General features: G+C 39.7%; 1 protein-coding gene across 1 annotated transcript; it reads left to right on the top strand.

Moving 5' to 3' along the window:
* The first annotated feature begins 390 nt into the window (after positions 1–390).
* CMTR2 (cap methyltransferase 2) lies at positions 391–8,247 on the top strand. The gene is made up of 2 exons (XM_019979983.2): positions 391–670; positions 4,699–8,247. Exon 2 carries the CDS (start codon positions 4,718–4,720, stop codon positions 7,010–7,012), a length of 2,295 nt encoding a protein of 764 aa, XP_019835542.2. The 5' UTR covers positions 391–670; positions 4,699–4,717; the 3' UTR covers positions 7,013–8,247.
* Positions 8,248–16,178: the final 7,931 nt, after the last annotated feature.

Consider the following 16,178-nt stretch of genomic DNA (forward strand, 5'->3'; position numbering starts at 1 on the left):
ATAACAGTGTTTTTGTAGTTTCCCTAGTTTGGCTTTTTAACCTCATGTTCTTCTGAGCACCAGTTTTAACTCAGCCAGTGCTAAGAGCTAAATGCTACAGCAAAACGAGAGAACCTCGGGCGTCCGGGGCCCAGGTGGGCGGGGCCAGCGTGTCTGGGACAGGTTGTCCTCGCCCCATTCCACGCCTCCACCTTCGGGGGGCGGGGCCAGAGGACGCTCGGTGAGCGCGCAGTTGCCATAGCGGCCGTTGGGCGGGGGGCTGGCGCTTCCCAGCTTCAGCACCCAGCGGAGAAACGAAACCGAGAGAGCAGAGGTCTCTTACGAGCATCGCCGACGTGCGTAACGTTGACGTAAGACGCCAGCTCAGCCTTGAGGCGCACGCGCAGTGCGTGTGTTAGGGCCTTTGGGCCTCCGTCCGCCGGCGTCTCGCGGCGGCGCGGACTGGAGGTGTGCTTCCGGTCTGCGTGTTCTTAGGGCCGCTCCTTCCTCCTTCTCGACCTTCCGGCGCGCCACCTCCCATCCCCGTGCCAGGGGCTCGGAAGACCTGAAGTAGCGATGCTCTTGGGAATCATCCCCAGGAGTGGAAGTGGAGAATGCCCTCCTTGAGTGAGGAAAGCGAGTGAAGCGCAGCCTCTCTAGACTCTGGGGGCTGAGGTGGGCGTGAGCGAAGGTAATCCAAGCCCACTTTCTGAACCCGGGTCTTCCTTCGACTTTACAGTGAATTAGGCAGAGGCTTGGGCCGGGTCAGGGACTGGGCCGCTCGAATGGAACTTGAGACCCATTTCCACCTAGAGGAAACGAGGTTTGGGGTGCCCCTGGCGCAAAGTAAGGCGGTGGATACACCCTAGGCATTATTTTCGCTGTTGCTGTGAGGAGGTGGAGCTGTTGGCACTTCTTCTAAAATTCCTTTGCAAGTGTTAACTGGAGGAGTAACAGCTATTAATGAGACTGTGTTAGTCCGGTGAATTTTGCGGGTATTCCCTTCGTGGCTTTGGGCAGGGGTATATGACTTCCTACTCAATTCTGCAAAACAACGATGATAAAACTGACCCTCGTAGCAGAATGATGATGCCACAAAGCTCTATGGAGTGCTTCATAAGAGGGACAGAGGAACCTTTTCCAGAGGATCATACTGAAAACTTTTTCCTTGTATCTCGTAAACATATGCATTTTTGCTTTTGTTTTATGTGAGGTGCTCGAGTGACGTTGAAGTCCTTAGCTAAGACTTATATTCAGAACCTGATCAGAGGCACGCCTTTTGGGCTAGTCTGATATCCCTTTCGGAGAAGGCGATGGCATCCCACTCTTCTTGCCTGGAAAACCTCTTTAGTTATTCCATGAATACTTACTGAATGCTTTCTGTGTACTGAGCACAGTTCTTACTTCTTAATAAGTGAGTAAAGAAAACAAAGATCCCTGCCCATTGCAGCTTAGGTTGTAGTTTTGGGAAGGCATAAAAAATAGTAAACATAAATAAGTAAATTCCCTGGTGGCTCAGACGGTAAAGCGTCTGCCTGATATGCTGGAGACCCGGTTCATTTCCTGGGTCGGGAAGATCCCCTGGAGAAGGAAATGGCAACCCACTCCAGTACTCTTTCCTGGAAAATTTCCAGTGGAGCCTGGCTCCACAGTCCATGGGGATCGCAAAGAGTTGGACACGACTGAGTGACTTCACGTTCACTTTTTCACTTTCACATGTTAGAAGGAAAAGAGTGTCATAGGAAAAAACAGCAAAGTTCTTACCTTTACCATTGTTAATGGAAGATGCAATTTTAAATTAGAATGGCAACTTAGGCTCCTTAGAAAAAAATGACACTTCTGTAAATTCTTGAAGGAGATAAGGGAAGGGAAGAGCGTTTCAGGTGGAGGGACTGACTGTCCAGACTCCCCTTGCTGTGTGTCTGGGCTTTTAAGTGAACAGCAAGAGAGCCTGTGGAGCTGGAACACAGTGAGAAAAAGGGGTAGTAGGAGAAAATTAGGTTAGACATGGGGTGGGGCTGGAGAACAGACATCTTCAAGGGCCTTGTAGGCTATTGTAAAGACTTTGGCACTTACTCACTTTGAGTGAAATGGGGAGCCATGGCAGCACAGTTTTGAGCAGAGCAGCCATACAATCTAACTTAGCTTTTTCAGAGTTACTCTACTGCTGCTGCTGCTGCTAAGTTGCTCTAATGGGTGTGTTTCAGAATAGAATGGTGGAGGCAAGGGTAGAAGCAAAGAGAGGAGTGAGAAGACTGTCAGTAGTTCAGAAGAGAGTTGACAGGTGTTTCTAATCAGAAAGTTGGTAGCTGGAGTGAGTGAGAAGCAGTTGGATTCTGGGAATTTGGTAGTAGGAAACAATGTTTAGATAAGGTGTGTGTTATCAACCTGAACATTTTTCAACATGCTATGCTATGCTATGCTCAGTCACTTCAGTCGTGTCTGACTATGTGTGACCCCATAGACGGCAGCCCACTAGGCTCCCCTGTCCCTGGGATTCTCCAGGCAAGAACACTGGAGTGGGTTGCCATTTCCTCCTCCAATGCATGAAAGTGAAAAGTGAAAGTGAAGTCGCTCAGTCGTGTCAGACTCTTAGCGACCCCATGGACTGCAGCCTACCAGGCTCCTCCATCCATGGGATTTTCCAGGCAAGAGTACTGGAGTGGGGTGCCATTGCCTTCTCCATTTCAACGTGATATACAGTTTATTATAAATATATAATTTTGGTCCATGTTCCACAGGTATAGGTGGGAAGAACAGTGGAGTGTTTGAATCACTTTAGTTGTTCTCCTGTGAAAGTAATTACTTATTAGCTTAGGTAAGATTTCAGAGCTTACTTAAAGCCATTAATTGGTATGTGAAGTTAATGACTAAAGTCAGACTTTTTCCAAAATAGAATATAGTTGAAATCTAAAAGTTGTAGTTTCCAGTAAGCAAAGTGTGAATTAGGACAGAATAACTTGTTGTAGTACTCGTGCATTTACTTTTAATTAAAATTTTAGTGAATGTGAAAATGCTTCCTTTTTGCCTTCTTTCAGAAATTTGTCTAAATATTCTAACAGTAAAAAAAAAAAAATCCAAGGTAAGAAAAATACATTAATAGGTAATTGTGACTGTTATCCACAATTCTGGGGTAAATATATGGTGGCAAACAGAAATGACTAAGATAATTGTTACTTCAGGAAGTTTGCAAGCTCGTGGGCTTTCCTGGTGGCTCAGACAGTAAAGAATCTTCGTGCAATGCAGGGGACCTGGGTTCAATCCCTGGGTTTGAACGATCCCCTGGAGGAGGGCATGGCAACCCACTCCAGTATTCTTGCCTGGAGAATCCCCATGGACAGAGGAGCCTGGCGGGCTACAGTCCATAGGGTCGCAAAGAGTCAGACACAACTGAGCGACTGAGCACAGAATGGCACAGACAGACTTGTGAGTAATTTAAACAAAATATAAAAGGATGAAAAAGTATTTTGAGGACAAAGTAAATGCTAATGGAATGCAGCCTTCTTTTGTTACTGTTTATTGTGGTGCTCACTTGTCTTTTATCTCCCGTGTTAATCTTCATACTGATGTAGAATGTATTGAATATGCTAAATAAACACAGAAGTCATGAACTGAAGCACCTGTTGATTAACACTGCCAGCAAGTACCATGTAATACTCATTGCTGTCTCTGCTGGAATTTAGAACTTTTCCAACACTATGCCCTTAAGCCTTGCTTCCTTCTCTTGCACCCCTTTCCGTTTCCAGTGGACAGATGTTTTTGGTTACTTAGACAGTATTAGAGCACACAATGTAGAGTGACTATTTGTAATTTATATATTCATTAAGGATATTTCTTCAGTTTAAAATTATTCTATCAAAGTATATTAAGTTTTTGTGGCAATAAAAAGATAATATTTTATAATATAAACATGGAGCTGTCTGACCGATCATATGAGGCAGGAGTCTGAAGTTTAGAGACACACCAGGGTGAACTGTAGGTCAGTTTCAGTGTTGAGCGAGAGGCTAACCTGTCAAGTTCACCACAGTTGACAAGTAGTACGGTGATGGTTGTTTGCTGGTGGGTGGCCTGTAAAGGTGATTTGGTACCACCAAAGTGCATGACTTAGCAGGAGTCAAACCTGGACAGAGGACATATTTGGCAATCCTCATAGGTGAGTTTAAGTGGGTGGGGACAGAAAAGTCATAGCAGGACCGGTGCCGGGTTCAGGTGCTGGAGTCTCCTGGAAGGAAGTGAGATTTGGAGGGAGCTAAAAAACAGAGCTAAAAGTCATTTGTTAATAGTTTGAGCAAAAGGATAAATCTTCCTCTAAGCATGTGTTTGGGTCCCTGTGGGTGGTGGTCTCAGCCATGGGTTCAGAACTTTGGGGAGGAACTAGGTGGGTTACTTTGGTAATAGGAGCTGCCATTCACTGATGAATGTTCTTTCATGTATGCTAACATGTTTCATCCTCATCTTAAAAAATAATACCTCAAGTTTTTAAAGAAGAACTGATGTAAAGTTATTTACCCATGGCCACTGGAATTTGAGCCTAGGTTTATTGGACATCAGTGCTTTTATTCTTTCTCTATTCCAAATTGCCTCAATATGTAATGAATTGTATTCACATTATGTACCTATTTTATGTGATTTGTCATGATTGTGATCCAGTTTGCTGTGGATTAGATTTCACTCACTAATAAAGTTTGATTCACTTAATTGTGTGTTTTCTTTTTCTAGATTTTAATTTGATTTGAAAATGAATAAGTGCAGAAAACAACCACTGGGTTCAAGTCCTGAGACATTCAGCCCAGATGTTCTTGCTGACATTTTTGAACTCTTTGCCAAGAACTTTTCTTATGGCAAACCACTTAATAATGAGTGGCAGTTACCAGATCCCAGCGAGATTTTCACCTGTGACCACACGGAATTCAGTGCATTCCTTGACTTGAAGAACTCCCTAAATGAAGTGAAAAACCTACTGAGTGATAAGAAATTGGATGAGTGGCATGAGCACACGGCTTTCACTAACAAAGCTGGGAAAATAATTTCTCATGTGAGAAAATCTGTAAATGCTGAACTTTGTACTCAAGCATGGTGTAAGTTTCATGAAATTTTGTGCAGCTTTCCACTTATTCCACAGGAAGCTTTTCAGAACGGAAAACTGAATTCTCTACACCTTTGTGAAGCTCCTGGAGCTTTTATAGCTAGTCTCAATCACTATTTGAAATCCCATCGATTCCCCTGTGATTGGAATTGGGTAGCTAATACTCTGAATCCTTACCATGAGGCAAATGACAATCTTACGATGATTATGGATGACCGACTTATTGCAAATACCTTGCATTGTTGGTACTTTGGTCCAGATAACACTGGTGATATCATGACCTTGAAATATCTGACTGGACTTCAGAATTTCATAAACAGTATGGGTACCATTCACTTGATCACTGCAGATGGAAGTTTTGATTGCCAAGGAAACCCAGGTGAACAAGAAGCTTTAGTCTCTTGTTTGCATTACTGTGAAGCTGTCACTGCTCTGATGACTCTTGGAAATGGTGGCTCTTTTGTTCTGAAGATGTTTACTTTGTTTGAACATTGTTCCATAAATCTTATGTACCTACTAAACTGTTCTTTTGATCAAGTTCATATTTTCAAACCAGCTACTAGCAAGGCAGGAAACTCAGAAGTCTATGTGGTATGTCTCTACTATAAGGGAAGAGAGACAATCTATCCTATTTTATCTAAGATGGTGCTGAATTTTGGGTCTGAAATGACCAAGAAAGCTCTCTTTCCCCATCACATGATTCCAGAATCTTTTCTTAGAAAACATGAAGAATGTTGCACGTTCTTTCATAAGTACCAACTAGAGACTATTTCTGAGAACATTCGTCTGTTTGAGTGCATGGGAAAACGGGAACAAGCAAAGCTGAATAGCTTAAGGGACTATGCTGTTCAGTATTTCATGCAAAAGTTTCAATTGAAGCCTCTTTCCAGAAATAACTGGCTAGTGAAAAAATCTAATATTGGCTGTAGTACAAATACAAAATGGTTTGGGCAGAGAAGCAGATATTTTAAAACCTACAATGAAAGGAAAATGCTGGAAACCCTTTCCTGGAAAGATAAGGTGGCCAAAGGGTACTTTAACAGTTGGGCTGAAGAACATGCTACGTATCATCCTGGGCAAAGTTCTCTTTTGGAAGGGACAGCTTTCAATCTTGAGTGTCACTTATGGCAGGTTTTACAGGGAAAGAAACTGCCAAAGGTAAAGTGTTCTCCTTTCTGTGATGGTGAGATTTTAAAGGCTCTTAATGAATCAGTTGAAAAGTCATTAGGAGGAGCCTTGAATTTTGATCTTAAGTTTAGGCCAAAACAGAAGCATTGTTGTTCTTGTCACGTTTTTTCTGAAGAATTGATATTTTCTGAGTTGTTTAGCCTTACCAAGTGCCTTCAGGATCATCAGGATAAAGAACCCAGCACCCAGATAAAGTGCCTGCTCGTGGGCTTCCCAGCTCTCCATAATATCAAAATGCCCATACCATTGGAAGTTCGACTCTTGGAATCAGCTGCACTCATGACTTTTAGCTGTTCATTGCTTCATGATGGAGACCCCACTTACCAGCAATTATTTTTGGACTGCGTACTACATTCCTTGCAGCAGCTTCATACAGGAGATGTTATGATTTTGCCTATACTTTCTTGTTTTACAAGGTTTATGGCTGGTTTGATATTTGTACTCCACAGCTGTTTTAGATTCATCACATTTTCTTGTCCCATATCCTCTGAGCCCCTGAAGACTTGTGCAGTCCTGCTTTGTGTTGGTTATCAGGATCTTCCAAACCCAGTTTTCCAGTATCTGCAAAATGTGAACGAATTGTTGAGAGATTTGGTTAACACTGAGGCACCGCAGCAGGTTTTACAGTTTGTGCCAATGGAGGTGCTCCTTAAGGGCGCACTACTTGATTTTTTGTGGGATTTGAATGCTGCCATTGCTAAAAGGTACTTGCATTTGATTATTCAAGGAGAGAGAGAAGAAATCATTGGCAGCCTTTAGTTATGAAGTTGATCTCATACTTTCTGAGATTTAACTTGATGGCTTCTTACAGTTTCCATTGTTATTACATTCCTTTGCTATTAATTTAAAACCTTCTATTTTGAAGAAAGGCTAAGTTTTGCATCATTTAAAGTCTCACTTTTTTCTGGAAAACCCATCAGCTAGTTTGACCTCTAGGGTATATACACACACAGGCATAGAGCTTCCTATATGGTAGAAGATATGTAATGATGGTATTCAGCCTCACGCAGAGAAGTGTGTAACATGCTTGGACATACCCATGCGTGCGTATGCAGTTTAGTTGGTTTTATTTATCTGCTTAAGATTTGCACCTGTGTGCCTTCAGGTTAGATTTTTTTTTCCAACTAATTTTCTCTCAATAGCTAATACTGTTATGAATTGATAGAGGTCTTTGATGAAAAGAGATGAGCCACTCCTCAGCAACATTAATTTCCTTTAATATTGACCATGTCCGTTACTAATTTGGGGAACTCATCATTCTAGACATCTTGATATGTGCCATTCATTGTGTTTAGGCCACTGATCCAATTTACTTGTGTGGTTCAAATGAAGCTACTGTGCTGTTTTATAAATATTTTACTAACTAAAGTCCAATTAGAAAGGCTATCAGGACAGCTTTAAACCAAAGATCATATTTAAAACAATGAAGAATTATTGTGTCTAAAACAGTCTTATATGAGTGAAAAGTTTCATTTATCAATGGAGTGGTGATTTTAGCTTCCAGGAAATAATGTGTGAACAAAAAAATTTTTTTTAATTGCAAAATAATGTTTATGGTCTCATTGGGGACATACAAATGTGATGAATGTAGTGAATACTGAGAAATTTTGGCACTTTGAGAATGATGGTATAACATGAACATTTTTTTAATCTTCACAAATCCTTTTTTCCATATGAAAGTAGCACTTTACCAAAAGATTAACCATGTGATGTTTATTTTTCAGTTATGTTTGATTTCTTTTGCATTAAATGTATGTATCAGTATAATCAGGCTATTATGGCCAACTATGTTAAGCAGATCTTTGTACTCTGAAATTTCACAAGGTGATATATTTGTATTTTCACATGTGCATTTTAGAGATTTTTGTTAGTTATATAAAAAAATAAATATTCTTTGATGTATTTTGTTGATAGATATTAACCTGAAGTTTTTCATGTTCTTTTCTATTTTGAGTTCCATTATAGATTCATGAATAAAGTCATTAGCAGAGAAATTTTGTGTTCATTCTTTTAAAGAGAATCATAGGGGAATTTAAAAATATAACTTGGAAACACTTTTTTTTAAGGAAAGCTTTAATGGAATCTAATGTTCCTTCATTTTTTCTGATTTGTATTCATTAAAATTTATTCCTTAATGTTGCAATATTTACAGAAGCTCTACTTCGGGAAAGAAATGGAATACTTAAGGGACAGAGGAAGAGGTTATATTTAGTTCTTGATATGGAGGATGTGAGTGTTGGAGGTAGATTTCTGAAAGAAATGTGATTTCCTACTGGTGACTTTATGAAAGCTGTTACAGTTGTGTAATGGTAGACATCTGATAGAAAATTGGTTACCAAGAGAGAATTAAAAACCACTCTTGGGAAACCATTTTGCACTTAAATAGACTTTATGCCTTGGTTAATGTGGTCCAATACAGTGACTCAGTTTATTTTTACCTGTTTTAACTATTTGATTAGAATGAAGTTGAAAGCCTAGGGCCAGGTTCTGATATTAAAACTTTAAGCCCCTCAAATAAGTATTGAATGCTCAGTTGTTTTTACTGTTAACCTGGGTTGGGATATGTAACATACTGGTGTATACTAGAATGTATTTGGTTTTTAGTCAGTGTTTGGGATCAGTTGCTTTTCATCTGGCTTACTGAATTCAGAGTTGCTCTAGACGTGAGATAGAACTCAAGGAAGATTCTGATTGAACGGGGTGTAGCTGACAGGTACCAGTGATCTGTAGAAATTGCTCTGAGAAAAAGGGAAGGAAAAATAATGTATGAGAAATGGATAAGAAAGTAGAGGAAGTCCATAAGATGAGATGATTTGTGTAGGTTATCAAGGTAGTAGTTACTGTTATTAAAAATTTTGGGGGGTCTTGAAATTTTTGACTTAATTGTGATGCTTTTTGAAAAGAATTTTTAACAGCCAGGAAATTTAAACATCACAGTTGTGTTTCCTGACAAACTCAGAGAAAGCGGTCTTAAAATACACTTAATTTCTTCAATATTGTCTTATGTTTTCCAAGAGAAAAGTCTTGTATTTTAGTGGGGGGTTTTATATATCATGCTAATGTCAAAGTTTTGAAAATTTCTGGGTCTGTAAAATCCAAATTTGTGAACTTTCTCCATCTTTATAGTCATTATTTTGTTTAAAAAGATTTGCACTAAAAGTTTTTTCTACTCTGAAAATAACTAAGTGGAACAAAAGTAACAGGTTATTAGAGGAGTTGAAAAAAATCTTTATGCTTTTGTTATTTTATTTAATCTTTGATGAGAATACAAGTCCTTTAAAATATTTAAACCTTATCTTTTATTTCTAGATACTTAATTGAATATTTTTAACATTTGTTAAGGTACTGTGGTGTGAGTATATGAAATACCTCACTTTTTTTAATACCTCACTTTTTTAGAATGAAACTGTTGATTATAAACCCAATTAAATTCTTATTTTTCTTGTTTACTTAATATTTTTCATTGATTCTTTAGAAATGGCAATGTATTTTTTTTAGTGTATTTTTGCTTTTTAAGATAAAAGTAAGAAAAAGGAGATGTTTTAGTTTTATTTCAGTTTTTTGAATCATTTTAAGCAATAAATGATTATTACTTTTTATAGAACCAGTACATGCTTATAAAGATTTTAACTGAAGCATGAGAGATTTTCTGTTAATTTTTATGTTCTATAGCCCACCAGGCTCCTGTGTCCAGGAGGTTTTCCAGGCAAGAATAGTGGAGTGAATCTCTTCTCCTGTGGATCTTCCTGACCCAGGGATCGAACCCATGGTTCCTGCCACGTCTCCTGTGTTGTAGGAGGCAGATTACTGCTGAGCCACTGGGGAAGCCTAATAAAAAAATAAAACCATTAATTACACTGTTATAATTAGGTCTTAAATTCCCTTTAGATTTAATATAGTAATATCTAGTATATCCTTTATTAAAATGATGAAAATTATTATACATAGATGGTACTACAGATTTGCAGGGCCTGGCTGAATATTTGTTTATACATAGTTACTACTGCAAAGAGACTCAATTATTTGGTAATAGGCCTCCCCACCTTTTTTTTTTTTTTTTCTTTAGTTAGATTAAAACTCATTTCTGGCTGATCTTAGCAGAATTAACTATAAAACAAAAATTTCAAGGTTGCTGAATAAATTTCTGTTTGGATAGTAGATGCTTTTCTGGTTGGCCTAATGGCCAAGTACCAAAAAGCTAAAAGCTCGATGCTGCGTATAGTCGCTTATAATATCTTGGTATGTTTTAGGGTGTGTGATTAAAACAATAATCCTCAATAAATTTATGATTTTGTATTTCTAATCAGTGCACACTTTATATAAAACAGTTTATATATAATGTTTTTAATAAGGAATTTTTCTCCTCATTCTGTTGTTTTTTCTTAGTTTCGGCCAGTACAGAAAATGAAGGTAACTTATCTTTAGATAAGCGCAAGTTTATATTGGAATGTTTTGATTTGTAACTGCAAATATGGAAGATACCAACTTTTCTTTATGAATATGAAATATTTTAGTGAAAATATTTAGAAATTACCAGTCACTGAGCATAGGTTAGCATTTGGTTTCATTCAACTGAAAATTTTATGTAAAACTGTAATCAGCTTATGTTCACATAAAGGTTGTATGTGCGTGTGTGCTAAGTTGCTTCAGATCAGATCAGTCGCTCAGTTGTGTCCGACTCTTTGCGACCCCATGAATCGCAGCACGCCAGGCCTCCCTGTCTATCACCAACTCCCGGAGTTCACTGAGACTCACGTCCATCGAGTCAGTGATGCCATCCAGCCATCTCATTCTCTGTTGTCCCCTTCTTCTCTTACCCCCAATCCCTCCCAGCATCAGAGTGTTTTCCAATGAGTCAGCTCTTCGCATGAGGTGGCCAAGGTGGCCAAAGTACTGGAGTTTCAGCTTTAGCATCATTCCTTCCAAAGAAATCCCAGGGCTGATCTCCTTCAGAATGGACTGGTTGGATCTCCTTGCAGTCCAAGGGACTCTCAAGAGTCTTCTCCAACACCACACTTCAAAAGCATCAATTCTTCGACGCTCAGCCTTCTTCACAGTCCAACTTTCACATCCATACATGACCACAGGAAAAACCATAGCCTTGACTAGACGAACCTTTGTTGGCAAAGTAATGTCTCTGCTTTTGAATATGCTATCTAGGTTGGTCATAACTTTCCTTCCAAGGAGTAAGCGTCTTTTAACTTAATGGCTGCAATCACCATCTGCAGTGATTTTGGAGCCCAGAAAAATAAAGTCTGACACTGTTTCCACTGTTTCCCCATCTATTTCCCATGAAGTGATGGGACTGGATGCCATGATCTTTGTTTTCTGAATGTTGAGCTTTAAGCCAACTTTTCACTCTCCACTTTCACTTTCATCAAGAGGCTTTTTAGTTCCTCTTCACTTTCTGCCATAAGGGTGGTGTCATCTGCATATCTGAGGTTATTGATATTTCTTCCAGCAATCTTGATTCCAGCTTGTGCTTCCTCCAGTCCAGTGTTTCTCATGATGTACTCTGCATATAAGTTAAATAAACAGGGTGACAATATACAGCCTTGACGAACTCCCTTTCCTATTTGGAACCAGTCTGTTGTTCCATGTCCAGTTCTAACTGTTGCTTCCTGACCTGCATACAAATTTCTCAGGAGGCAGATCAAGTGGTCTGGTATTCCCATCTCTTTCAGAATTTTCCACAGTTTCTTGTGATCCACACAGTCAAAGGCTTTGGCATAGTCAATAAAGCAGAAATAGATGCTTTTCTCAGCCCTGTCCAACTCTGTGACCCTATGGATTGTAGCCCTCCAGGCTCCCATGTCTATGGGGATTCACCAGGCAAGAATACTGGAGTGGGTTGCTGTGCCTGCCTCCAGGGGATCTTCCCGACTCAGGGATCAAACCTGCGTCTCTTGGTCTCCTGCATTGGCAGGCAGGTTCTTTACCACTACTGCCACCTGGGAAGCCCAAAAGGTTATATACTCAATTACAAATACAGTGTTTCTCTAATTTGCTCAAGATCTTGATTGTCATGTAGTCATTCTGTGTTCACTTACACCAAGTGCAGGAGCATGAATTTAACCTGTTATCAGAGATTTAATAATATTTAATATTGCAGCCATCTGGTGATGTCCATCTGTAGAGTCTTCTCTTGTTTTGTTGGAAAAGAGTGTTTGCTGTGACCAGAGCATTCTCTTGGCAAAACTCTGTTAGCCTTTGCTCTGCTTCATTTTGTACTCCAAGGCCAAATTTGCCTGTTATTCCAGGTATCTCTTGACTTTCTACTTTTGCTTTTGAGTCCCCTATAATGAAAAGGACATCTTTTTTTTGGCGTTAGTTCTAGAAAGTCTTATAGGTCTTCATAGAACCATTCAGCTTCTTCAGCATTACTGGTTGGGGCATAGACTTGGATTACTGTGATACTGAATGGTTTGCCTTGGAATCGAGGAGAGATCATTCTGTCGTTTTTGAGGTTGCACCCAAGAACTGCATTTGAGACTCTTTTATTGACTATGATGGTTACTTCATTTCTTCTAAGGGATTATTGTCCACATAGATATAATGGTCATCGGAGTTAAATTCATTCGTTCCAGTACATTTTAGTTCTCTGATTCCTAAAATGTTGATGTTCACTCTTGCCATCTCCTGTTTGACCGCTTCCAATTTGCCTTGATTCATGGATCTAACATTCCAGGTTCCTATGCAATATTGCTCTTTACAGCATCAGACTTGACTTCTATCACCAGACATCCACACCTGGGTGTTGTTTTTGCTTTGGCTCTGTCTCTTCATTCCTTCTGGAGTTATTTCTTCACTGTAGCATATTGGACACCTACCAACCTGTGGAGTTCATCTTTCAGTGTCATATCTTTATGCCTTTTCATACTGTTCATGGGGTTCACAAGGCCAGAATACTGAAGTGGTTTGCCATTCCCTTCTCCAGTGGACCGCACTTGTCAGAACTCTTCACCATGACCCGTGATATCTCCATCATGACACCTGATGCAAAGAACCCACTCACTGGAAAAGACCCTGATGCTAGGAACGATTGAAGGCAGGAGAAGGGGATGACAGAGAATGAGATGGATGGCATCACAGACTGAATGGACATGAGTTTGAGTAAGCTCTGGGAATTGGTGGTGGACAGGGAAGCCTGACATTCTGCAGTCTATGGGGTTGCAGAGTTGGACATGACTGAGCAACTGAACTGAATATTGCAGCCACATTGTTGGTTTGTGGCTTAAATTTGTTATGACATAGTTAAACACATTTGTAGAGATCGTTCTTTTTCTCTAAACTATTTATGTACACTATGCTGAGAAGATACTTTCATTTTAAAAAGTCTTTGTAGCTTTGTGGATAACCCTATTTTGTTTATGTGTATATCTACATTGTTTTCCTCTTTAAGATTGTATGTCAACACCTAATTAATTTACTGGGCAAGACAGGTGTGCTTTTATTATCTAGACTTTCGGGAGTTTCTGTTCTGTTGCCAGTGAACTCCAGGGCTGAAAAATTAGTCTTTCTATTAGGCTAGCTGAGAAAATTCAAAACAAGCACAAACATCATAAAAAAAATTTTTTTTTTTAGAGTAAACATTATTCCTGCAACTATTTAATAACTCTAGTAATGTTAGTCTGTTCCTGGAGCTATTTTTATTGCACATACGTTTTGGGTTGTTCAATTTGAAATTAATTGATTTTTCTATTCTCTAAAACATTTTATTTGTAGTATATATATTTTAATGAAGTATAGGGCTTCCTTGGTGGTTCAGATGGTAAAGAATTCTGCCTGCAATGCAGTAGACCTCGTTTTGATCCCTGAGGCAGAAAGATCCCTTGGAGAGGGTATAGCTATCTACTCCAGTATTCTTACCTGGAGAATCCCATGGACAGAGGAGCCTGGTGAACTAACAGTCCATGCAGTTGCAAAGAGTCAGACACAACTGAATGACTAACAACACACTATTGAGGTATAGTTGATGCACAGTTTAGTCGCTCAGTCATGTCCGACTTTGTGACCCCATGGACTGCAGCACGCCAGGCCTCCCTGTCCACCACCAACTCCTGGAGCTTACGCAAACTCATGTCCATTGAGTCAGTGATGCCATCCAACCATCTATCCTCTGTCATCCCCTTCTCCTCCCGCCATCAATCTTTCCCAGCATCAGAATCTTGTGAAATGAGTTAGCTCTTTGCATCAGGTGGCCAAAGTAAGATTTTCAGCTTCAACATCAGTCCTTCCAATGAATATTCAGGACTGATTTCCTTTAGGATGGACTGGTTGGATCTCCTTGCAGTTCAAGTGACTCTCAAGAGTCTTCTCCAACACCACAGTTCAAAGGCATCGATTCTTCAGTGCTCAGCTTTCTTTATAGTCCAACTCTCACATCCATACATGACCACTGGAAAAACCATAGCTTTGACTAGATAGACCTTTGTAGGCAAAGTAATGTCTCTGCTTTTTAATATGCTGTCTAGGTTGTTCATAACTTTCCCTTCCAAGGAGCAAGCATCTTTTAATTTCATGGCTGCAGTCACCATCTGCAGTGATTTGGGAGACCCCAAAAATAAAGTCTCTCACTGCTTTATGTTTCTCCATCTATTTCCCATGAAATGATGGGACCGGATGCCATGATTTTAGTTTTCTGACTGTTGAGCTTTAAGCCGACTTTTTCACTCTCCTCTTTCACTTTCATCAAGAGGCATTTTAGTTCTTCTCTTTCTGCTGTAAGGGTGGGTTCATCTGCATATCTGAAATTATTGATATTTCTCCCAGCGATCTTGATTCCAGGTTCTGCTTCATCCAGGCCAGCATTTCTCATGAGGTACTCTGCATATAAATTAAATAAGCAGGATGACAATATACAGCCTTGATGAACTCCTTTTCCTATTTAGAACCAGTCTGTCATTCCATGTCCAATTCTAACTGTTCCTTCCTGACCGGCATACAGATTTCTCACGAGGCAGGTCAGATGGTCTGGTATTCCCATCTCTTAGAATTTTCCACAGTTTATTGTGATCCACACAGTGAAAGTCTTTGGGATAGTCGATAAAGCAAATAGATGTTTTTCTGGAACTCTGTTGCTGTTTTGACGATCCAGCGGATGTTGGCAATTTGATGTCTGGTTCCTCTGCCTTTTCTAAAACCAGCTTAAACATCTGGAAGTTCATGGTTCACGTATTGTTGAAGCCTGGCTTGGAAAATTTTGAGCATTACTAGCGTGTGAGATGAGTGCAATTGTGTGGTAGTTTGAGCGTTCTTTGGCATTGCCTTTCTTTGGGATTGGAATGAAACTGACCTTTTTCAGTCCTGTGGCCACTGCTGAGTTTTCGAAATTTGCTGGCATAGTGAGTGCAGCACTTTCACAGCATCATCTTTCAGGATTTGAAATCACTCAACTGGAATTCCATCACCTCCACTAGCTTTGTTTGTAGTGATGCTTTCTAAGGCCCACTTGACTTCACATTCCTAGGTGAGTGTCACACCATCATGATTATCTTGGTCGTGAATATCTTTTTTGTACAGTTCTTCTGTGTATTCTTGCCACCTCTTCTTAATATCTTCTGCCTCTGTTAGGTCTATACCATTTCTGTCCTCTATCGAGCCCATCTTTGCATGAAATGTTGCCTTGGTATCTCTAATTCTCTTGAAGAGATCTCTAGTCTTTCTCATTCTATTTTCTTCTATTTCTTTGCACTGATCACTGAGGAAGGCTAGTTGATGTGTACAGTATTATATAAATTTTAAGAGCATAACTTAGTAGTTCACGATTTGTAAAGATGATATTCCATTTGAGTGGTACTTACATTGTTCTTTCTTTATTTTCTCCATTCTTTCATTTTTACCAGAATTACAAACTCAAGGGCAAGGCACAATGATATACTGATTTTATATCTCAGATTGTCAATACAGATGTCTACAGAATATT

The sequence above is a fragment of the Bos indicus genome, chromosome 18, assembly GCF_029378745.1.
Source record: "Bos indicus isolate NIAB-ARS_2022 breed Sahiwal x Tharparkar chromosome 18, NIAB-ARS_B.indTharparkar_mat_pri_1.0, whole genome shotgun sequence".
In the NCBI taxonomy this organism is placed as follows: Eukaryota; Metazoa; Chordata; class Mammalia; order Artiodactyla; family Bovidae; genus Bos; species Bos indicus.